Raw genomic sequence first — 24,483 nt, 5'->3', positions numbered from 1 at the left:
TGCAAACTTCATTCTGTCTCCCTTTACTGAGCCTCACAATACCGATGACTTCAAGCAGACATGGAGCAGGACTGAGACCACAGATTTTTGGTGAAACTTGTGAAGATTAGTGCAGACACTTAGCAGACACCCACCCAAACACCCAGCTCTTTCCTTGACTGGGGTCAGTTTGGGGCCAGCACACATCGCACCATGCAGGTCGCCGAGAGAGAATTTCCCATAGCTCGAGCATCAGCAGCCTGTTCCCGAGAGCCAGAGGGGGAATTTCAGATCAGCTGTCTGTGAAGTTCTGCAGGGCTATGATATGCTGTGCTTCTGACAGCTCCAGCAGCCCGCGGTGACAGAGGGTTTGATAGAAAACTCAGAGCCCTCACCTCCTATTAAGCAGAACAGCTAAACCTGGGGTTGGCACCAAAGTGAGTGGCAACAGAGGTGTCAAGGATAATCGAGCAGGACTAGAGATGTGAGGCAGGGAATAGGTGGGCTGTTTCCAGGTCCTGAGGGCAAACTGGTATCCCCCACACACAGCAGTTTTTGGGGTTGGCTCGGCTCTTGTGTTACAGGCAGCTCTGCCTCTAGAGATCGCAGCTGGCTGGATTTGGGAGTGGTTTGCAGTCCTCCTTGTTCTCCACCTGCAGCTCTTAATAGTCCACATGCACTGCACTTCTGAGGCTTTTTGAAATAAGAGCTGGTGTTTGGTAAGGCTCTGGCTGAAGCAGTGTTTAAGCTGCAGACTGCAGCCAGCTCTCCTCTGGGAGTCTTTTGGTGCTGGTGGATCCCTGTGGCACATCACAGCAGCACTATAGGACTGCACCTGGCCTCTCCCAGGGCATGTAAAGCAGCTGTACCTGCCTGCTGAGCCTGGGAGGCAGCTAAGAATAGAGATAATAATTAGGTCAGCAGCTTGCAAAGGGCTGCGGGACAGCAAGGTGGATGTGGTTGGGTTCCTGATGGCACTTGTTAATTATTAATTGCCTGTGTTACTGCAGAGCCTTGGCTGTTAGTGGTGCCCTGCAGTGCTTACAGTATCCTAACAGCTCGAGTGAGGATGCTGTGAGTGTCCAGAGACATAGCAAAGCTTGTGGTCCTGTTTCTTTGGATGTGGGGCAGACCTAAGGCCTTGTTCTCAGCAAGAGATGCTCTTGCCCAACTCTGTGTCCAGTGCAGCTGAGGAGCAGTGCTGCATGAATTGTGGAGGAGAGTGAAAAGCAGAAGAGAGGGATGGGATCGGGGCAGGTGGTGTTACTGAGCACTCTATCTTCGGGCACTGCCTGAGACAGATTGGGAATCGCTGCAGCACTCCAGCAAGTGTCCAACTGAAGCCGTTTGACACAAAATATGGATACCACTAATGATCTTTCCCTGTAGAAAGCCAGCTTTCCTTCCAGACTTTTCCTAGAAAAACAGATTTGCATTGTCCTGAGTTAATGCAGATGCAGCCATCTGCTTTTAGCTCTTCCTTCCAAGTTGGCAGTCGTCATTTGCTGCCAGACTGTGTTATTGTAGGATCCCAGTGTGTTGTGTGTTTGAAGCATAGCTTGTAGGAAGCATTCTGCATACCTGGCATCAGGAGACCACACCACAAGGTAATTTCTCTTTTCAAAGCCATGCACGATGGTAACATGAGTGCCCGTAGCTGGCAGCAGGAGTGGGACAAAGCACAAGCCTTGGTGACAAAGAAAGCAGGCTGTGTCCTTCTGCACAGCCTGGGGCCTCCAGCCTGTTCCCTCTCTGCTGTCACTAGAGGTACAGATTACATGAATTGCAAATAGATCCAATGTTGCAAGTAGATCTGAATTGCAAATAGATCTGATGAAATAGGTGTCAGTCCCTGTGAAATGTCAGCCTCTGAGCACAGGCAGGAAGTTAGCGGAGTGAAATGGCTCCGGGCACTAACACAAGCTGGGCTGACTGAGAAAGGAGGCGTTCCAGGGCTTGTGAATGTGTGAATGAGCCAGAAAGGCCTTCTGTTGACCGTGTCTCTATCTCTTTTCTGCAGGAAAGGTAGCAGAATATCTTTGCCTACCTTACAGCTTGTTTTTTCTGGGAAGTTTTGCCTGCAGCATCCTGGAAATTGGATATGTTCTCCTGGAGAATCCCTCTGGGAAAGGGCTGGCTGGCGTCAGGGTATGTGACAAGTCCACCCCGTGCTCTGCCACAGGTGTTCTCTCCTGTGCTCAGTGCAGGGGTGACCCCTCCGACCCAGGAGTGATGTTGCCTGCAGCTCTGGCTAGGCAGGTGCAGACAAGCAAGTTTTTTGCCTGCACGGTAGCCTGAAGGCAGAGCCAAAACATGGAGACAGGCTGCTTTGCCTAGCACAGAGCAGTCGTCAGCTAACTAACCATACTTGTGAGGATCTCTGTTAGGTGGTGAAAGCAGCTACAGGACAGCCTTTGTGTCCTGTGCTCTGCTCTGAAGCCCCTCTGTCACACTTTAATTACACACAGAGCTGGTATAATCAGTTATGATGGTTAAAGAAATGTGGGAATGTTCCCGCTGAATCCCAGAGGCTGGCAGGCTCGGGGCCCCAGGGTTGTTTGGGTTAAGCTGTCTGGGTTGTGGGGTGGGTTACGGCAGGGAGCTGGGCTGGGGGCTGCTCTGCCTTCTGCAAAGGGCTTCAGATACCCCTAGGCAGTGCTGCTGCGTTCCTTTCTTTCACAGACCTCTCGTCTGACCTGGGGGTTAAATCCTGATGCGCACTGAGGGACTTTTTGACAAGGAGTTTTACGTGAAGATCTATGAAAAGGTGCCAGGACTGGTTAAAAGCTTATTAAATGATAGTTTTTATCTGCAGTGCTGACATTATCAGTGACACTCGAACACTTGCGTTTGTTGCCTTCTGCCTCTCAAAGCTCTATGCAGTATATCTTCAGGCTTCTGCAAATGTAGACGCATGGCCCAGCTCCCCAGCCCCTCAGCTAACTGAGGCCTCCAACAGGAAAGCAGCAGAACCCCAGTGCTGGTCGGCAGCCGCTCCGTGCCGTGGGGCTCTCAGCTCCTGTTTATTTTGCCTGGCTCCTGCGCGGAGCAGCGAAACGTGGGCGCTTCCAAGCACTCACTGGGGAAGCAAGCAGGAATTCCTCGTGCAGTCTGGCTGGCTCCAGTCCCTCTTGGCGTAATGAAGAGCAGTTCCAACTGCGTGTACGCAAACAGAGAGCCAATGTTGACAGCTTTACAGGAGGAGGAGTGGTGGGCAAAGCACGCTCCGGCTGCTTTGCAGCAGAGCTGAACATCCCCTGGATGTATAAAGCTCTGTACTCCAATTGCTCCATGGTTTGGGTGGGAGAAAGCCCCCTAAAAATGCTGGGCAGTTCCTGGAAACTTGCCACTGTTCAGCCTCTCCTGGGCATCTGGTTACAAGCAGTTCCTGGGCTGAAATCTCTCAGTTGTATTAAGTTGAGAGGAATGAAGGAGGAGTGCCCATTGGCCCCTCTGGTGTCTGGGCTGTCACCGTGTGCTCCCAAGCTCCATGCAGGGCACTAGGAGCTGGGGAAAGCCTTTTCCGGGCTGTTTCTCTCAAGCCAAGCAAAAAGCAGTTCCTTTTCATCTGCTTTTCCATGTTGGATTTGTGCCACTGCAGCCCCTGAGAAGGGAAGAAATGAACATTTCTAGTGATGGAAGCTATGGGCATTGGTGCTGCTAGATCACAGTGGGAAGACTGTTGCAGTCTCAGTGCTTAGGTGTGGTTAGTACTGGAGTTGTTCCTTTGAGTCTCTGAGATGCATATCCAAAAGCTCCTGAGCCTGTTGTATTGAAAGCAAAAGTTACTCATCTCCAGATGCACTAATGAAGGAAAACAGAGCTTGGATGCAAAGAACCGCAGGGAATGGTGTAGCAAAAGGGCAGGAGTAGGCTCAGAGAAGCTAATAGTAATTTTTGGAAAGGATGCGTGGTTGCGAGAGCTGCTTTTGTGGAGAGGAGGTAGCACTTGGCTCATGACGTGTGGGGGAAGCCTGGCTGCTAGGGCATGTGAGGAGCTGTACTGAGGCTGTTCTGAAAGCCACTGGGGTTGTCCTCCCTTGGCTCCTTACTGTGAAGTGGTGCTGAGCTCAGGTGAGAGCAGCTGCAAAAGAAGAAACTCTTGCTTGCATGCTCAACTTTGAGACCTGATGTCACTGGTATTGCCCCCAAAGCAGATACATCAGTGTGTCAGTATACGGTTTGGCAAGCATCCTGCCTAGAGATTTTGTACTGTTCTGGGTCTAGACCAGAAGTAGAAATAAATCACAGATAACTTCCCAGGACAGCGTGAACAGAGGAGGAAGATGGGTGTGGAGGATGTTGTTCTCTTCTGTGGCTGCTGTCACCACTCTCCCTGTGTGATCCAGGAGGTCTGTGAGCTGAGAGCTGGGTGTGGGAGTGGGTCGTGCTCAGCAAACACTGCGCTTGCATTTTTGAAGGTGTGTGCTTTGCAATGGGTAATTTGCTCCTTTATTGTCTGCAGAATAACAGCAGTGACAGCACTGACTTTCCCTAATGAACAGCTGCTCAGTGCTAGGATCTATTCCCGGAGGAGATTTGCGGGGATGAATAAGGTTTCATGCTCCTCCTCTGGAGAGGGTGAGAAAGTTCTCTGAGCAGAAGATTGTTCCTTGATCACCGGGTGTCTCCAACTCTTGAACTGCTGACAGCTGAGAGCTGAATGTGACTCCACTCAAGTCATGTTTCACCTGCAGCAGTTCTGCTGAGGCAGGGTGTTTATGGAAGCAGGAGAAGACATGTTAGTTCCCGACCAGAATCATCTTCTTGTCACTGCAAACAACCATCACAAATTGGCTGAACAGAAACCATTTTCCTCCTGTTGCTGTGCCTGAATTCTTAGCGGATGCTCTGCGCAAAGAAAAGCGGGGAGGAGGGAGAAGAGAGCTGATGAATTATGGATGCTCTGGAGGCAGAGCCGGCTTGTAGGCTCTGAGAGTTTCGGATTGCTGCTGTATTTTATAACTCAAGCTCAAACTTCAAATAAACATTTTGTGCTTTGTCCCGAGCAGCTCCCCATGGTGCCTCCCTTCACAACCCTGCTCAGTCTCTCTTCTCTTTGAGAGTCTACAGAACTGTTTCTTATACTGGGCGTCTTGCGCAGAGCCTCCTGTGCTCCCCTTGCTGCATCCATTTGATTTCTACACTGCACCTGATGCTACACTCCATGTTGTGTGAGTGATGGTGTGAAGGAGTGGAGCACCTGAATTTAGCCTGACTGTGCTGACTTGTGATGGGAAGATGGAAAAATGCATAAATGCTGAAAAATCAGCTGCATTGAGTCACTTGTGAACAGGAAAACCTAGGGGACTTGGAAGTATTTCTGCATATTGTCAGTAAGTCTTGTCCCTTATGCTGAGATGGCAACCTTGTGTCTCCCTGTGCAGACACAAACTTGGACACAGGGTGGCAAAATGTGCAGGAGCAGCGCCTTCATCTCAGCACTTCCCAGTGCCCAGAGCTCTGCTCGTTCAGCAAAATTGATTCAGAAGGACAACAAGTCTGCAAAGGCAGCAGTGACGGTGAGCTTTTCTAAGAATTCACGGCTTGTGCCTTGGGCTGTGCAGAGCTTTTGCCTAGAGCAGCCCTGCCGCTTGGAGAGACAAAACAAAGCTGGGGACTGGGAGAGGAATCTCAAACCCCAAGTTTTAAAATAGCAGCGCTGTAGAAGCTTTTAGTACTCCGAAACAGACTGCATGGTGCAGATGTGTTCAGTGACCTGTTTTGTTCAGGCAGTGAAAGATGTCTTGGAAACTGCAGCTCCCTTTTCCTTTGGTTCTAACAGCGTTCCCTCTTGACCTGAAATTATTTCAGTGGCAGTGGAGACAAAAACTGAAGTTGGTTTTGCTCTTGATGTTTGTCATACGGCCCTGAGCAGAGGTTTTCCTGGTTACTGAGTACTCTTTTTGGGAACTCTTCAAACCAAACCAAACCCAGTTCATAGCAGTTAACCTGAGTTCCATCCTATCCAGCTGGCCTGTTGAGATAGCAAGAGAAAAATGAGCTCTAAAGGATGCTGTTTAAGGGGCTCTTGACTTACAGGATTGCGCTGCAAAATGCAAAGCTGGAGAGAGCTGCCCCTGCGTGTAAGAGGTGCATGGGGCATTCATCCATGTGCATACTGAGGAACGTACTGGAAAAGCAAGCAGGATTGTTTACTTTTGTGATATGATTTCAGTAGCAATCGGTGACAAACAGACCTGGCATCTGAACTGTTTTTCCACTGGGTTTTTTGAGGCTGAGTCCTGACTCCTGGCTGCCTCAGACCAGGATGGTTGAGCTGCAGGTCCCTGTGGCTGCAGTTGCTCTTAATGCTGTCAGAGCAGTGAGCCCTTGGTGTGTTCCTGTGGACAGGACCGATGACCAATTGTGGATTTTAGTGCTTTGCTGAACTGGAACTGGAGCTAAACAAAAGCTGCCATTCTAAAGAACCTTGTATTTCTCTGAGCTTCCAGCTTACGTGTCTCTTGTGGAAGCTCTCAGGCCTGGTTTACATTTAGCCCATTTCTGGCTCAGTACTTCTGAAACCCAGCGCTGGTGCTGCAGGAGACCAGGGCTCTGACCTGTGTGGAGATGAGGTCCCTGAACCCACCACGTTTTGACATAACTCCTTGCTCCCGTCCTGCCCCAGGTTGTCCTGCTGCAGCTGGATGTGATGGCTGTTAGGCTGAAAGCATCTGCAAGTGTGAGTGATATGCATAGCAAGTGTAATAGAACAGAGCAAAGCCCTAGCCAGTGCAGCCAGCTCTTTTTGCTGGTGTTTGCACAGGGCTGGGGTGCAGCTCGGTGTGCCCAGCCATGGCCCCAGCTGGGGGGGCTGCAGGCACTCCTCGGTCTCTGCTTCCATCTGCTGGTCAAGCACAGGCTCCTGCTCTCCCTGCTCTGCCTTGGCAATTCTACTCACAACTTCTAATACTCATCCTACTACAGATGGAAATTCCTTTCGCATCTGTATGGGCTGAAAGAAAATCGCAGTGATACCAACTCTCTTTGGTAAGACTCATGCGCTGAGCAGATGGCAGCGAGGCTGGAGATGTGCTGAGCACAACATGTTGGGTGCTGCGGTGTGCAGGCATAGCAGCCACAAAAGGCAAGTAGATTAGAAACAGGGCAAGGAGGGCATGGTGCTTTCCTTGGATATCTCAGTGTCTGGCAGTTGGAGATGTAGGGACATCCTGGGCTGGGGACTGCAGTGAGCGCTTTGATTTAACCATCCTGGTAAGTGTGTCCTTCATGAATTTGCCTGAACCTCTTTGTTTTAAACCCTGCAGCATCCTGATACAGTAGGCTTAACTGCAGGTGGTGCAAAAAGCTGCTTTGATCTGGTTGGACTTGCTGCCCACAGCTTTCTCTGCTCAATCCTGGGAGCACCTGGACCAGGCTCAGGAATTCCTCATGCTACGTGATTCCTCTGCAGTTATTTCTCCCTTCCTGAGGACAACAACAACAGCGTCCCTCAGAGTTGAATGTTTCTGGGAGAGCTGGGAAAAAAGAACCTTGCTGCTGTCGAAGGTCATGAACAGTCTGGTCTTCTCAAGCGTGCTCTGATTGTTTTAATCTGACAACAGAAATCTGGCCGCTGCAAAGGCATTTCCTTAACCTTCCCTTGACCTCTGCTCAGTAGTGGATAGACACAGAAGGTTCATTTCAAGCAAAAAATCTCTATCCCTTTCTCAAGAAATTGTGCAATGTAGCCTATAAATCTTCATGTAAATGTTGCTTGATTTTATGTGTCGGCCATTTGTCTTTGCACCTATCAGCTAAATAGCGTGCTCTCCTCCGGATGCAGAGTGACTGAGTCAGTCTCTGTGCCCTGAGGTGAAGGCCTGGGCACTGAGTCTTGTCCTCTGTTTGTTGCAGTTCACAACACATGTCTGGGTATCAGAATTTCTTTAGCCAAGATGTTAGATTCTTTCTGAACTCTTAAAGTGCCTTGGCAAAAGATACGCTGTGTCCTGAGCAGTTGCTGTGCATGAGGATAGTGGTGTCTTAGAATTAGAGGTTGGAAAAGACCTCGAAGATGATCAAGTTTAACCATCAACCCATCAGCACCATGCCTGCTAAACCATGTCCCTAAGTGCCATCTGATTAACAAACAAATTAGCAACACCTGATGAACAGTCTGGGCTGAAACTCTTCTTATGTTCCATGAGAAAATCTTGATACTAACTTCTACTGGTGTTGATATGATGAGAATAAATCTTTAGGGCTCCTCTGTGTTCATATCCTACGAGAAAACAATGCTGTCACATAAAAACAAGACTTATTTTTTTCCTCCAGCTAGGCATGAGACAACACACGTGAGACAACAGGGGAGCACGACGGGGTCTGGTGTGTTGTGCATCTCTACACACTTCTCCAGTGAAGAACAGCCTTTTCTTTTGTTTTTGGCATTAGGTTCCCAGCCAGCAGGAGGAGATGTCACCATCATTGCTGCTCCGGAGAACACCACGGTGGTGGCAGGGGAGAGCGTGGTGATGGAGTGCATGGCAGCTGCTGATCCCACCCCATTTGTCTCTTGGATACGGCAGGGTGAGTGCAAGGGATGGAAAGGAGCAGGAGGAACCTGGGCAATCATTTTCAAAACTTGTTAGAAGGCAAACAAATCAGTGGGACAAGATGAGGGCCTTTTACATTGCTGCCTAATGATGCAGGTGGAGTCATGGTGTAGGATGTCCTCGATAACTGGAATTATTGATTAAATTGGGAAGGTTACAAAGCACGCAATTCACCTCCTATCTGTTTGGCCTGTGAAATATACAAAGTTTTGGTGTCTGGATGCCTTTGGATCTAAAGTAGTCATACGCAGTGTAGGAGCTTGAGCAATAGTAAAGGTCGTGAGATGGGCTCCGGCCTGAGCCACTCCTCTGGTGACTCAGAGCTTAGTGGGGACTCTGTGGAATCTGCCATTGCCTTGGAGAAAGAACTTGTATTATCTTGGAGGATTATAAAACAGGATAAGATCTGTTAATCATTGGAGTAGCTGTGAGCTGGGAGTGTTGCTGGGAGGTTTTTGTTCTAAAATCCTACTGTGTTCAAATTAATGGCTTTCGTTTTTTTCTGGTTTTGTTTTCCCCATCATAATGGGAAGCTGAGAAGATGCTCAGTTCTCATTACAGGTGTACAAATGAGCCAGACTGGCATAGGTTACACAGAGCTGACAGCCTGAGTCACAAGTGTCACTTCAGCAGTGTCACATCGTCCAATGCTTCAGAGGCTCTGACTGAGGCCATTTCCAGCTCAGGGATTGATTCTCTCCCAGAAAAGGCTCTCAGTTATTTTCACAAATCCGACGCATGATTTAAGACTCCTTTCCCCTGTAACCATTCATTGTGGTTGGTCTTCAGCCCAGACTTGTCCACAGGCAGTGATTTTTAGTGTACACAAATATTTCCTCTTCCCTTCAAAAAAGGAGCAAAAACAGTCTCACAGGACACAACTTGGGAAATCAAATCAGTGAGGATTACATGTTCTGGCAGCAATGTTTCTGTTTTATCCTGTGTGCTTCACAATTAGAAATTACCATTTTTCCCATGCTACACCATTTTTTGCAATACTGGATACTGCTGATGCTCAGAGTAGATATTATCAAAGCTAATTATTGCTATGATTTTTTTATTTTTTATTAATTGAGGGAAAGAAATGGGAAGGGAATTGCTGGATCAAGCCCTGGGCAGCCTGATTTAGCTGTGCATGTCCCTGTTCATTGCAGGGGAGTTGGACTAGATGACCTTTAAAGGTCCCTTCCAACTCTAAGGATTCTACAATTCCTTGAACTGGCTGCTGAAGCAGTTCCTTGCATGCATTCAAGTGCTTTGCTATTTTCAAATGTTTGCTTGTTCTCCTCTGCTTTCCAGCATAGACTCTTCAGATTGGAAGGGATGGGTTAATTGCAATAGCAATTCTGTGTTATGCAAGGAAGACAGGAGTAAGGAGCAGGCTGGGTTGCTGGAGGATTAGTCATGTAGGTAACACAGGATTCTATCTCCAAGTTGTCAGTTTGGCTCTTGCCAGCCCTGGTGGGGTCAGCTAATTGCTACCATCTGGGGTTGGATTTTCAGACTGCTCCTGTGCTAGTGGGGTGTGCTGATTCTCTCCTCCTGTGAGTGTGCAACCACTGAACTGTGAGGCCACCTGAAGCTCCATGAAATAAATGGAGGGGGCAGAGAATCCGATCACAGCTTTGTTCCCTGCTGATGGTGCTAAGTAGGCACAGCTGCTCTGATTCAGCTGAGTCTTTGAGGGCAGAGGAGTGATGTAGGTTTTGCTGCTTGAGACACCCATGTATCTGCAGCTGGAGAGGGACGAGAGGTAATGTTTGCAGATACTGTGTAAACTGGCAGGCTCTCTCAACTCAGTAACTCTTGCCAGAGCTGGCTTTGGGTTCTCGGTTGCCCAGCTGTGCCTCTCCTTGGCCATGCTGCGTTTGCCCAAACTCCAGCCCTTGGCTCAGGACACTTCCTTCTTCTCCACAAGCTGTCTTGCCTAAATTTGGGTTCACTTCCAGGACCTAGAAGATGGAAGAACCCCAAGTCATTAGCAGTTCAGTATTCTCTGACGTTTGCATTAACACAATGAGGAGAGATGTGCATTTGTGCATGGGAGTCAGCAAGGAGATCCGGCAGCTTTTCCAAAGAGTATGCTAGCACAGCATTCCCTCAAATGTGCTATTCCTAGAGGATCTCATTCCAGGCACACTCTTTGCACTACAGATTATTTTGATTTGAAACATGACTTTTTTGATTATTGCTAAACTAAACCTTGAGGCAATTTTGACTCGGGCTGACCTACGCTCAGTCATGCGCTGAGGAATGTTTCAGCACTAATATTCCTTTGGGCTGGGGTTTGGGATTTGGGGTCTCTGCTTAGAACTTCCTCCCGCATTTGTGCTTGTTTCTTCCTGCAGATGGAAAGCCTGTTTCCACAGATGTGATCGTGCTGGGTCGGACAAACCTCCTCATTCCTTCCAGCCAGCCCCATCACTCTGGAGTATACGTTTGCCGTGCTAACAAACCCCAGACCAGGCAGTTCGTTACAGCTGCGGCTGAGCTCCGGGTCCTGGGTGAGTGGAGAGCAGAGTAACTGCTGCAGGGAGAAATGCTGCCAGGTAGCCGTGGATTACCTGCTCTGGCATCCGGAGCTCTCCACGAGGTTGTTTGTGACCCCTGCTGGGGAAGAAGGGAGCCAGGTTAGAGTCAGAAGGCCCTGTGCTGGGATAGCTCTTGGGGTGAATGTAACCTTTTTAATTTGGGGTTTAGTTCCTTCTATTTACTGAACCGTTTTATGCCTTATTCCTGTTCTCCAGGGTTTCCCTGTGGAAATCTGTATCAGCAATTAACTTTCAGTATTGTGGAATCCAGGAGGGAGAACAGCCTAGGATCAGGGAATGCAGCGCATGATTGATACGGAATTTATTTTTCCTTTTGGATAGAATCTAAATTAAGCCTCTAGAGTCTGCCTGGCAAATCCTATCTTGTAAGCAAAGCTGCTACTGAATAAAACATAGCAGTGAGGGGGGAGGAGAAGGGATTTTCTCTGCTATCTTTCCCTCCTCCTTACTGCTTTAATTTGTCCTCTCTCCTCCCAGCTACGCCCAGCATCTCCCAGGCTCCTGAAACCATCTCGCGCACCCGAGCCAGCACGGCTCGATTCGTCTGCAAGGCGGAGGGCGAGCCAGCCCCCACCATTCACTGGCTGAAGAACGGCGAGGCCATCCTCTCCAATGGGCGAGTGAAGGTCCAGAGCAGCGGCAGCTTGGTGATCAATCAGATCGGGCTGGAAGATGCTGGCTACTACCAGTGCGTGGCTGAGAACAGCCTGGGCATGGCATGCGCCACTGCCAAGCTCTCCGTGATTGTGCGGGAGGGTTTGCCCAGTGCTCCCAAGAAAGTCTCAGCTGTTTCCCTCTCCAGCACCACAGTCTTAGTGTCCTGGGAGCGGCCAGAGTACAACAGCGAGCAGATCATTGGCTTCTCGTTACATTACCAGCGGGCTGTGGGTAGGTGTTACCTGCCTGTGCAACCAGGCAGTGGCTGCGGGGATGTGGTGATAAAGGATGAAGGTCTGTGTCCCCGGTTCTAGGCACAGAAGATCCTTCCAAAACCAACAGGAGACCCACCTTAGTATTGGGCCTTTTATAATGGCAGGAATTCCCCTGGGTCGTTGGACTGTGCTTAAGGCAAAGAACTGGATGTGTTAGTTTGGATAGTTCAAGCTGCTGTAGCTGGGTGATTGCAACACCTCTTCCATCCACTCCCGTACTCCCATTTCTCTTCCAACAAGGCTGGAAGAGCTTCAGTGCATCCAGATGCTTTGGAAACTACCCAAACTATCTCCTAAGTTGTGTTTTCTCCCCTTTCTGGAAGCAGTTGCAGTGGCAGCTAGACTCTTTTTCTGGGAACTAGGTTCTGTTACTGTAGAAACTAAGAAAAGCTAGAAAGTCTCTGCTTCCAACTCGTGGCACCTTGCGGTGTCCTGGCAGTTCACTGACCTGCTGATTGGTGTTTCCTTGACTCTAGGAACAGATAACGTGGAGTACCAGTTTGCTGTCAATAATGATACCACTGAACTACAAGTCAAGGACCTGGAACCCAACACCAACTATGTCTTCTATGTGGTCGCGTATTCTCAGCTTGGAGCCAGCCGGACTTCCTCTTCCATAATTGTTCAGACCTTGGAGGACGGTGCGTTGAATTAGATGGGTACTAGTGTCTAAAAGATATTCTTTCCTGTTTCATGGTGAGTATTGAAGATGATGTAGGGAATAGTATCAACTCCTGGAAGCCTACACCTATGTCCTATAGCTTTTTCTTGTAAATCCTTTGTAGAAATAAACAAACCCACCCTGATCTGATCATTGGCTTGGGTGATGGTGAGCATGAAAGTGACTTTGCTGACAGTGGGACTTGTTGCATTCAGGTCCTCTGGACTTTCACTGACGTAATGTGGTATTGCTCCAAACTTGCTGCTAGGCCAGACATGATTTTAACTCAGAAGAAAGATGTCTATCACAATTTGTAGAGCTGGGAACAGGCTTGAAGTAGGGTCGCTTAAGAGTCAGTTTGTGTTGATTTTGCCATTTATCACGTAGCATTTCTTTGAGCAGTGAAGGCAGAGTGCCAGAAGGACTGCTGCCCGACAGAGAACATGTACAGCTCACAACAGACTGCAGGACAGAGACAGAAGCAATGTTTTTGGCAGACCTCATGCAAGCCCCTGCTATGCTGTGGGGTGCATTGTGTGCTTTAATACTTTTGATGTAGAGCACTGCATGGTCTCACACGTGTGTGTCTGAAGCTTGAAAAGCTGAGTTGAAAGCATGAAAGCTGCCTGCAGCACAGAGCTGTGATTCTCCAGGAGATGGGGATCACCAAGCTGAAGCCTGGTATCTTTAGTGTCAGTTAGTGTCTCTTTGATGCTCCATGGTACACCGCACAGGCAGATTAACCAGCCTGTTAACTTGCCTGGTTTGTAGTTAACGCAGGGTCACCTAGATGTGGCAACACAGTGTGATGTGGCCAGCAGGCTCTGAGCAGCCTGTTGAAGCTGTTGAGCAGCTCACCTTCCCTCCTCCTCAGAAAGCTCCTTCTGGTTCTCTGAGCTGTTGGAGATCTGTAGGATGTTGGATATCCCCCATGACAGCTTGTCACCAGCAGTTGTGCCAGGTAGTGGCCTCCAGCCAACTGAGATGTGTCAAGGTCCTGTCACTACCTTTGCTGACTTACTTTTGCATTTTCTCAGTTCCTAGTGCTGCTCCTCAGCTGTCCCTGTCAAGCATGACTCCTGGTGACATCCGTGTGACGTGGTTACCTCTTCCTCCGGAGCTGAGTAATGGCAAGATAACGAAGTACAAGATTGACTACTGCACTATCAAGGAAGGTAAGAAAAAAAGTGTGTTTGAAGGGAGGAAGGTTGTCTTTTGCTCTAGCAGCTTTAACAACATGTCTTGCTGAGGGGAAGAGGTACAAGACTGAAAATGGAGGGACCCATTTTTGCCAGCAGCAGAACAGCCCTCCCTTATCTGGGCTCTGCTGGTGGTGGTCACAGCAGTGCTGCTACAGTGCACTTCGGACTCCTCTGAGGTGCTTTTTTCTGTGGTTGTGGAGGAACCAGTGCCCACAGGATGGTGTGTGTTTATGCTGCCCCTGAATGCTTGCATAAACAGCCCTTTGGTGTGCTTTATATTTTGGGAGAAGAGCTTGGTACTAGCTGGGGAAGAAGGGTGAATGCATTTGCTTCCTTTAAAACCAAGACTACTCAATGATCTGTATGTAAGTATCCTGGTAAGGTTGTGTTGCTCTGTTGCTAAGTTTTATCTGGTTTTATATTGTCAGCCACTCTAAGAAGCCTTCAGCAGGGATGGTAACACTTCCATGTTCTGAATGCAGTTCTGATTCCATGTGTGCTTGCTTTGCAAATGTTTCTGGGTATTCACTTTTAAAATCATCAAAACTCTGCAGCTTCCACTTCCCAAGGTTATGCTTCTTTCTAAGAGAACAATGAGGAATGTGAAGTGCTGGACATGTTCCTGTGTGTTTATCTGAATTAGTAGTCTGCAGTGTGACTCCTAGCTCTTGTGTTTTTGTTTTGTTTTTATTTTTATTTTTTGCCTTGAGCCTGCATGCACCTCTGTGGGATCATAAAACCTTAGACATTTGCAGTCCAGAGTTCACACCCAGCAATATGCTGCTACATATCAGGACATCACTCTCAGCTGAGCTTAGGTCAAGTGCAGCTGAAAAGCAAGAGCTGTGCATCCACCAACAGTCGTGATGAATCCTAGCAAGACCCAGTAGTTGTTACAGCTAAAATCTCAGGTCACTCTCAGTTTAAATTTCCTGTTATGTTCCTTGTGAATTTGGGTAAGCTGAAAACAGAGCAGTCAAACCTCAATGTAGCATTGGTGAGGTTGTGAATTTTACAGAAGCAAGGCTGCTGGATGGTTCCTCTTCAAATTAAGGTGACGATTTAAGTACAGCGGTGAGTGCCATCAGTTCCCATCAGCTTGTGCTGACATTCTTCTCTTGTGTCAGCAGCAGCAAGGTTTCTGACAGCTGCCCCCAGGCAGGCTCAGTGGTGCTGAAGGCACTCTGCAGTTCTGAATGTGACAAAAGGGTTGTCAGTCAGGATATCAGCTTTGCCCAGTCTTCAGTTCTCAATTTTCCTGGTGGCAAGAGTGCATGTAGACCATGTGATTGTTGCTGGGTTTGTTTCTACACTTTGACTGGGAAAGCCCTTTTTCACTGGTGTCACCTTGGTTCCAGCAGATCAGGTTAACTCCATTGAAGTGGGTGGAAATGAGACACAAATCACTCTGTACTCGCTGCATCCCAACAAAGTGTACAAAGTGCGCATTGCAGCCAGCACCAGCGTGGGCTATGGGGCCCCGTCTGAGTGGACCCAGCATCGGACTCCTGACAGGGACAACCAGACACATGGTAGGAGGCTGGGTGTTGCTGGGGGTTGGGGACGCAGGGTGTTATTTCTCAGATTGGGAACTTGAGGCATAACCAGAAATGCTTGTGTTCATTAGGGAATACTCTTGGTTTTGATTAGAGCAGAACACCTGCCTCTGACTTTCTGTTGAGCAGCCCCTGAATGTCTTGGGTAGTGGGTCTTTCCTCCTTCTATGTGTAGCTGGTAGTGGAGATAAGTGACTGAACATTTTTTTTCTTGTTCTTCTAGTTCCATTTGCACCAACAGAATTAAAAGTCCGAGCGAAGATGGAGTCTCTCCTGATTACATGGCAACCCCCAGCCAACCATGCCCAGATATCAGGCTACAAACTCTACTACCGGGAGGTGGGCCAGGAAGAGTCCAGTGATGAAAGCCCTCTGGATGGTGCTGAAGATGAGAGCTGGGACGTAGGACCCATAAAGCTAAAGAAGAAAGTGAAGCAGTATGAACTGACTCGACTAGGTGAGCTGGTTACACCCTAGCATAGGTATGGAAATCCAGGGTCTGACTTTCACGCTTGATGGCAGCCCCAGGATTCTCTCCTTGCCTACAGCTGTGTAGGTCCATGACAATATGAGCTGAGCACCTTCCTGAATTTGTTTCTAAGAGCACTCAAAATAATTTGTGGTCTGGACATTTTAGGACATATTCTAAGAAGAGTATAGAAGAAAGAAACAGATGAAACCCGATTGTATTTTTAAGTAAGGACTATACCAGTATACATAACATATACTAATGAAAGGATATGAATCAATTATTGTTCACTGCTACGTCAGTATGAGAGTGCTTGGATTAAAATCACTAGTTAGGACAGTGATCTCTTCTTGGCTATATATATTTCTAAGAATCTTCACAATTTCATGCTTTTTGAAATGTTTCTATGCTAGAATGCAGATAAGGGTTAATTCACAGCATGCTAATTTTGGGTCAGTATTCTCCTCCACCTCCCCTAAAGGAAAAGAGATAGGAGAGTGTCTGGCTGGAGAACAAGCCTGCATTGCAGTTAGGTTTACCTGCTGGGCTGACTGCCTTTGTTTTTTCCCATAAGACATTATGTTTTAACATCTCATTGTACTAATTAATTGACTTGCTGATTGATACAGAATGGAGAATGAAAAGAATCACGGCAGATGAGTCCTTAAAGCAGTATTCTGCTTCTTAAGAGCTCTTCCATCACCCACTTCATGCTTCATCTGTGCCTGTTGCTGAAACCAAGGGGCGAGTGTCTAGCATATGTGTGATGCATGGTGTAAAGGTCAGCCTGCAGCACCTGGAAGAACAGCTTGTGTCATCACTGAGCGAGTTTCCAGCACTCCAGTCGTGCAGCAGCCATCCTGCCACAGAGAGTGTTAACAGTTACGAGTTTCTCTGAAGAATTTAGGTCTGTAATTATTGCACTGAGGAAACCACATGTGAACATCCTCACGTGCTGCTCAAACCACTGGCAAATCAGTGAGCAGAGGGACTCGGGAGTGGGCTGAATTGGTTCCAAATGCTCTGGCATGGCGATGCTGAGAAGGCTGCTTGTTCTTCTGTAATTACTTCCTTAAATTTGGGCATCCGTCAAGACCTAATGGTTTCCTTATGATTTGGCTGTTGTGTATCAGCTATCATTGTATCAGGAAGAAAGTCTTGAGTTTCTTCCATTCCTTCTGAATGATGTCCTCCTGCACGTGTACAGTACAGAAAGGGGTCAGAATCTGGCTGTGCTGTGAAAGACAGGGGTGTGGGCATGGAGCAGGGAGGAGGAGTGGTTGGGATTTTGAAGGGTTTAGGCACAGAGCTCCCCAGGGCAGGTGGTTATATCTGCTTTGGGGGTCCTGCAGGCGGAGCTGGTACCTGTCTCAGGACAGACTGGCAGACTTGACAGAGTTTACAATGTTGCATGTGACTGATGGGAAACAGCCAGAGGGGCTTCCTGGCACATCACATGGAATCACAGCAATGGAAACTTCTCTTAAGATCCCTCAGAGTACGAGGAAAAAAAAAGAGGTGGGAGGTGAGGGAGGGGGGTAAGAAGCAACACTATATCTCTTGATATCAGTGCAAGTTGCTGATGGTGCTGTCTGGTGAGAGGGAGATTTGCCCAGACTGGCCCTCAGGGGATGGGCTGCTGAAGAAGTGAGGTGGCTGAAATTGCAGGTTGAGACAAGAGCATGTTTCATTCTCTCTCCAATTGGTCTTGCTAATAAATTGGTGCCAGTTGTCTCCACCATCTTTTCTCTATCTTGCAAGTTTCCTTTTCCTCATCCTTCTTCCCCCCGGTATTTGGCTTCTTGATTTTGCTTATGTCCCAGCTCTCTCTATTTGAGCTGTCTGAAACAATGGAAGATATTTTCTCCTGTGCTCTTGTTAAACTCTGAAGGAAACCATATCTCCTTGGAGTGACATCACTAAGGTGTCTCTTTGTGTCTCCTCTGGGGAGATATGCTGAAATCCTGTCAGAGAGGTGGGCAGCTGTTCAAAGTTACAGAAGAAACACAGCAATTTCATGATCCCCTGAAACCCAAAGGAAGTTGTCCTGGATTGCCAGGGAAACTTATTGCTGAGAAGTTCTCGCCAGCTTCTGTGTTCTACAGTTAGTCTTTGTAATGGTGTGTTATGACCAGGGCCGTCACTGACTGAAAAATAAACAGTAAGCATCTGATGTGTCTTCCACATTACTGTGAAGGAAGAGTGCATTCCTCTGCAAGTGACTCCCCGGAGATCAGGGTGTTTTCCCACTCAGAGGAAGGTATGGCATCTGGCCTACATGAACACCTTGAAAAATTGAATGAAACGACATATTTAGCATATTGAATATATTACACAGTCATCCAGATTAGTGATTTGAAATGATCTGGACTAGATTATTCTGCTTATATTTAATGTATGATGGAATGTAGTGAAATACATCTGTTTTCATGCTGCCTACTAGCTTCTTGACAGCTTGATAGAGCTTTATGTCTGCCAGTTCTAAGAGCTTGAGCATCTGGGCCTGTGTATAAAAATTGAAGCCAAACCTCTGACTGAGAAGCCCAAAATACCCCTGTTTGCAGAATATGAAGTGCTTGATCATGTAGCAGAGCTGCTCTGGCTTTGTGTGTAACTATCTGCTGTATTGATCCTACACAAGGATGGAGACAGGACTTCTCCTTCCCTTCACTTCATTCCCTCCTAGGAGCTGCCCACAGCTGCATCACATCTGCTTGCTCTTCCTCTTCATTTTGGATCTCATCATCTGTGATGAGCTCGTGTCCCAGTAAAGCCCAGCCAAATGCTCAAGCTGGCAGGAGATGGGCTGTGGGTTCTTGGTTCCATCAAGTCTATGGTCCCAACTGTTTAAAAGGCGAGTCCCTTTTGGCCTTTTCCTCTTTGTGTGGGTTTGGAGTGTTTTCCTGTGAGTTTGAAATGCAGATCAGATTGCTTTGGAGGCAGACAGAACTCTGTTTGCTTTTGAGATTCTTTCAGGGAGAAAAATGTGGCTGAACTGTTTTTATATTCTGAGCGTGAACATGTGTTGTGGAGCAGTGAGAGCCTTTGGTAATTGGTACCATTAGCCTCTGGGAGCATAATGAGTGCAGTAATAACAAAATTGGCATCAGTAAGAAGGGGTTTGTTCTGCGTATGTTGTCTGGCAAAGGGAGCAGTGATCCATCAGGGCAGGGAACGAACGGGCAAGTCCCAAATTAACAAACTTCATTAGCACGCTTCAGCTAAAGATAGTCCAGAGTGCTCTTTCTGAGCTCCTTGATGGGCTGAAGGGAGGAGCTGCTGACTGTCATTTGAGAATTTTGGATGCCCCAGTCTGTTTTCTCAATCGAATGTCTCCATGAAAAAAATCCTTTGATGTTGCTTGGCACGGCAAAGTGACTTCAGTGATGGGCGGCTTAAGGACTTCCAGAGAGCAAGTTCCTCCCAGCAGTGAGTAAATCAGGACTGTAGAAACAAGAGGTGCATTTTGAAGAGACGAAAGGATGTTCTTACTCCAAGAATAAGCAATACAGCACATCCACTCCCATGGAGACTTTGTTAGATTAAAGGGGAGAAAAATCAGGAGATCCTGAGATGATGTGCTACAGGCTGTGACACTGGTTAGCCCCCTTGGTGGCTGCAGAAAGTCAATTTGCTGCTGATCACTTCTGTGAAAAGGGAATGGAGAGCTTGGGAGTGGCTGTGATAATACATGCTCCAGTTGTGAGACAGTATTTGAGTGCAAAAAGCCTCTAAGGGGAAGTGTGTCCTGATTTGTTTTAGCAAATTCAGCTCCATCAGAGCTGCTTTCTTGAGTCAGATTTAAGAAAACATGTCTAAATGAGGAGGGCTGCTGACAAACATAACCCTGGTTAAACCCTGACTGATTTTTTTTCTAGCTCCTGGGAAGCTCTATGAGGTGAAGCTGGTGGCATTCAATAAGCACGAAGATGGGTATGCAGCAGTTTGGAAGGGCAAAACAGAAAAGGCGCCTGCAACAGCAGTAGGTGAGGAATGCTCTGCTTGTTGACTGTCTCTTCTGTTTGGCATGTGGCTTCAAAAGAGTTACAGAAGAAGGACTTCAAGAGGAACATTAGCAAAACAAGAGAGGACCCTACATAAAGGAATTCCCTTGGACAGTCATTGCAGTTGCATTGGAGGAGTTGTCCTGAGAAGGAGAGGAAAGAGCAAATTACCCCCTTTCTCATTAGAATTGTTTTTGTGCAGAGTTGAATAGCCTTCGTGGTCTCTCTCTGGCCCCGCTAGTGGCTCAGGGCTGGTCATGGAAATGCCAGGTATGCCTGTAAACATTAAAGAACATGAGTGAGCAGGATATCGCTTTTCTCACAGCATTACGTAGAAATTAAAAGCTCCGAGGACCCAGACTCCATTTGTAGCTCTGCCAGTCTGTTGTGGGGTGTTCAAAGAGCCTGTGCTCCTCCTTATCTGATGTGAATCTGTTGAGTAGGTGCCCTTGAGGCTGACTTCCTGTGCACCACAATAGGACAGTGCCAGCAAGGCGTGTGGATCTTCAGTGGGATTTTTTCACACATAAAGAAAAACATGGATGGGCTGCATACACAGACAGGTTAAGCATGATAATGCTGAGGCACCTTTTTTTGCAGGCTTCACAACCTTGGTGTATTTTTTCCCCTGTTTTGTGTCCATGTCCCTTTCAGGAAGGGACAGTACCTTACTGTCATTTACGTTCCCACATCTCTTTTCTCTTTACATCTTTTCTCTTTACATCTTGCACCACCATAGATCCCCCTGTGCAGAAGGGTCCTCCGCTGCCTCCAGTCCAAGTCTATGCAGAGTCTAACAGCTCAACTTCTATATGGCTCAGATGGAAGAAACCTGACTTCACCACTGTCAAGATTGTCAACTACACCGTGCGCTTCAGCCCTTGGGGCCTGAAAAATGCCTCTCTTGTTACGTACTACACAAGGTAAGGGGAATGCTGAGGATTCACCTGCCATGTATTACTCATATCAGGAATAAACACAAGGAGGGAGGAAACTGCAGGGAAGTCACAGTGCTGAGCAAAATCTCAGATGTTTGAAATGCTGGAAATGTCTGCTTTGGTCATAGATACAGTGAGAGCTGCTGAAATGTTGCTCTGGAACTTCCACAGTGGGGATTTATCCGTTCATTTGGTAAAGGTACTGAGGTGGCCCTTCATACCATCTGATATTCACGGTCTCGTGAATGCCTCCCTTTTTGGCAGCTCGGATGAAGACATTCTCATTAGTGGGTTGAAGCCCTACACTAGATACGAGTTTGCTGTGCAGTCCAATGGTGTTGGTATTGATGGACCCTTTGGCAGCGTGGTGGAGCGATTCACCCTTCCTGACCGTGAGTATTTATGGAAATTGAATCCTTCCCTTTCCTGGATTTCTGTTGAAGTACACATAGAGCCTTAGGGGAGATGGAGATAAAAGAAAGGAGAATGTGTGTATGCTCATTCTCCTAAAGATGATCAGCACTGTACAACCTCAAATTGAGCAGTATCAGCACTGTTGTGTTTCCCTTGGGTGTTTGGCCACAGTGTTTGGCCACAAGTCCTGCCCTGTGCTGGGCTCAGAAGACTTCCCTCTGCACTCTCCACAGCTTGTTGGGATGAGATACCTTCTCATCTGGGTCACACCTCATTTTATGCAAACAAAGAGCATTCAAATGCTCTGCTCCTTATTTCTACTGTTCACACTGGGTCTCTGCTTGCATCTACCAGGTCCCTCGACCCCTCCATCTGACCTGCGGCTGCACCCCCTCAACCCCTATGCAGTCCAGGTGCACTGGTGTCCCCCTGCTGAGCCCAACGGCATCATCGTGGAGTACCTCATCCTGTACAATGCCAACAACACGCAGCCTGATGAAATGTGGACCTTGCTGACACGAGAAGGTGAGCCATCCTGAGGTACTGGCACACAAACACTTAACTAAATACCAGAATTCTGCTGTTGCTTTGCTACAGCCATATGAATATGCTTGGAACTGCACATTTTGAACCTCTTTTGGCTTGGTTTTTGATCAGGAAATATCTTCAGCACTGAGGTGCATGGCCTGGAAAGTGATACCAGATACTTCTTCAAGATGGGAGCAAAGACGGTCGTGGGATCTGGTCCCTACTCAAACGTGAAGGATGTGCACACCCTCCGGGAGAAGCTGTCTGGTATGAATTTCCCCTTAGTCCCAGAGCAGGACACGAGTTGCACGTGTCGTTAGCAGTAGCATTTCTCTTTTTGCCAGTGAATTGCCTGACGTCACTGCAGAATGTGGGATGTGATTGTGGGATAGGTCAGTGAAGAGGATCACAGCAGTCCTCAGAGATGCATCTCTGTAGGCCCCAAGTGGCTGCAGAACCCATCCAACAATGGAACTTGATCTCCTTCCTCTGTCTCAGCCCTGTGGAAAATCACATGCCATCTGCATCTCGCTGCCTTTATTAGGCCTGTGTAGCATGAAATTAATGAATGTGCATAGATGCCAGTTTGCTTTTAGGTGTTCTAAACTGTCACTGCCAAGTCTCTTTTCCTTTGTGTATATAGAAGCATCGCCCATTGGTTTTAGTGAAGCTGATGCTTCTCTGAACACAGGATACTTTGTGCCTTCCTTCTACTAACAGCTGAAATGATGCATCAACTGTCTTTCCCCTGCTAGATGTTCTGGATATCCACTCTGTCACGGGAATCATTGTGGGAGTCTGCCTGGGGCTGCTCTGCATACTCTTCTGCATGTGTGCCAGCTTCCGCAACAGCAAGCAGAGGTAGGTGTCACTCAGATCCCAGGGGGTAAAGGAGACAAAACGCGCTGTGAGCTTCCCTCTGTTCAGATGGGCTGTTTGGGATGCAGTGAATGACATCAGTTAATGTAAAGACTGAGTCACAGGGCTAGCAAGCTAAGGAGCATACTTAGTGTAATCTCACTGATTTATTTTCTCAGTATTTTCTATTGTTAGAGTAATAGATTTTTGCAGTGGAAAAAATTTCAAGAAAAGAGAAAGAACACTATTTGCCAAATTATTACCTGTGTGCCCGGGCAGGTTTTGTTTCTGAGGTTGGGCAACTCTAGGGATGTTTGAAAAGGATATGTTAGCTTTCTCTTGAGAAGATGTTGAAAGATTTCCAGTGACAAACAGGTTGGTTTCAGTAGGATTGGACTCAGCCTAAAGCCTCCTGCTATTCCAGGGATCTGAATTCAGCCATAAACTTTTGGAAAGACCTTGATACGAAACCAGCTTGGTGCTTGAGAAGGGCTTTGGGCTGGTAAGGGATGCCAGGACTAGGAGTGAGCAACTTCTTCAGAGTGTTAGGGCTGGGCTTGGGTCTAGTTGCTTCTGCAGGGGCAGGCTGAGCGGACTGGGCTGGATTGCTGTGTCTTGCAGTCTTGTGGCTGTTTGGGGCAGAGGAATGTGAGGATGATTGGAGATGTCAGCTCCTGCTTGTTTTTCCTCAGGGAGGCTCTGCCAGGCCTGGATTCCCAAGCAACTGGCAACCATACTTACTACCATCGGGGCAGGCAAGGGGTGGCAGCTCCCTGTGCTACCTCGGACACACATGAGCTGGAGTCCCTCATGTCCCCACTGCCAGAGGATGCACCTGTGCCCCTAGGAGACATCACGGAACTGACAGAAGTGCACAGCCTCATCCACACGAGCCTCCCTGAAGACACTGTCCATGGGAAGAGGAAGGTAATGACTTGTACGTGTGTGATGGCTCCCACCCCAGGCAGGAGCCTCCATTTGGTGTTCTGCTGCTGGGAAGTCCAGATCTGATTCTGTCTTAGCTCTGCAAAGTGCCAGTAGATACTGCTGCAATTAGGGTGAGAGGTGCTTTGACCACATGCACTGTGTTTACTGGCATACCCTTGAAGATGTACAAGAAGTAAAACCCTTTTATTTTTGTGAACTCTTTATTTTGGAGAAGTCTTTTCCTGCCGTACTTGGTTTGCCTGACATTGTGTTGCCTTTCACTCCTCCCTGCCCATTTCCTCTCTCAAGCTTGTCTGAAACATTTCATTCCATTAGGGAACCTTTAATTGGCCTAATTTAGTTAATCTGTTTATGTCTCTCTTTGTAACCCAGGGAGAGCATGTAAAGTAATTAGGAGGTTCAGTAAAACAAATGCATTGTGAACACACGGGATTTCATGTTTGCATTGACGATATGCCTGCATGTCACAGGAGGATACCTGGCGAACCTGTGCTTGTTGCTAGCAGTGAAGCAGCTATGGCCTTTTGGAAATGAGAAATTTCCAGCTGCTGTTAATAGTCTTGTGCACTGAAGCCGTGCTCATGGCCATCCGCAGGTGTTGTGTTGGATCAGTGCTCAGCTGAAGGAGACAGTTTGCAGCCAAACTGCATCCATGGATGTCAGTGGAATGCAGCTCCCTTTCTGGACCCAGGCCGAAGCGTGTGAGGAATTTCCTACAGATCTTTCAGTTAAATAAGGAACAAATGTTTTCAGTGATGGTGACTTACCCAGAAAACAAGTTTAGTGGAGGGAAATCCCCTCCTCTGAGAGGCCTTTTTAGGGGCGGTGTATCCAAGTCTCTCTTTTGCAAAAGGATCCTATCCACAAAGCTTTGCTGAAAGGTT

At 47.7% G+C, this 24,483-nt stretch overlaps 1 protein-coding gene across 3 annotated transcripts in view; it reads left to right on the top strand.

Annotated features, from left to right (window-relative positions):
- IGDCC4 (immunoglobulin superfamily DCC subclass member 4) overlaps window positions 1-24,483 on the top strand; it is a 79,386-nt gene that overhangs the window by 43,485 nt on the left and 11,418 nt on the right. For 2 of the 3 annotated variants that reach the window (XM_010717579.3, XM_010717582.3), the window contains exons 5-18: window positions 8,377-8,511; window positions 10,886-11,041; window positions 11,567-11,977; window positions 12,498-12,662; window positions 13,720-13,857; window positions 15,243-15,416; window positions 15,664-15,897; window positions 19,788-19,895; window positions 20,653-20,836; window positions 21,116-21,243; window positions 21,620-21,790; window positions 21,923-22,060; window positions 22,549-22,654; window positions 23,344-23,578. In XM_010717579.3, the coding sequence (XP_010715881.1) occupies window positions 8,377-8,511; window positions 10,886-11,041; window positions 11,567-11,977; window positions 12,498-12,662; window positions 13,720-13,857; window positions 15,243-15,416; window positions 15,664-15,897; window positions 19,788-19,895; window positions 20,653-20,836; window positions 21,116-21,243; window positions 21,620-21,790; window positions 21,923-22,060; window positions 22,549-22,654; window positions 23,344-23,578 (2,483 nt within the window). The remainder of the gene's footprint in view (window positions 1-8,376; window positions 8,512-10,885; window positions 11,042-11,566; window positions 11,978-12,497; window positions 12,663-13,719; window positions 13,858-15,242; window positions 15,417-15,663; window positions 15,898-19,787; window positions 19,896-20,652; window positions 20,837-21,115; window positions 21,244-21,619; window positions 21,791-21,922; window positions 22,061-22,548; window positions 22,655-23,343; window positions 23,579-24,483) is intronic. The other variant, XM_010717580.3, reaches the window with a different exon arrangement.

This window comes from Meleagris gallopavo, chromosome 12 (assembly GCF_000146605.3).
Source record: "Meleagris gallopavo isolate NT-WF06-2002-E0010 breed Aviagen turkey brand Nicholas breeding stock chromosome 12, Turkey_5.1, whole genome shotgun sequence".
In the NCBI taxonomy this organism is placed as follows: Eukaryota; Metazoa; Chordata; class Aves; order Galliformes; family Phasianidae; genus Meleagris; species Meleagris gallopavo.
The sequence above is the reverse complement of the archived record's forward strand: the minus strand, read 5'-3'. Positions and strand labels throughout refer to the sequence as shown.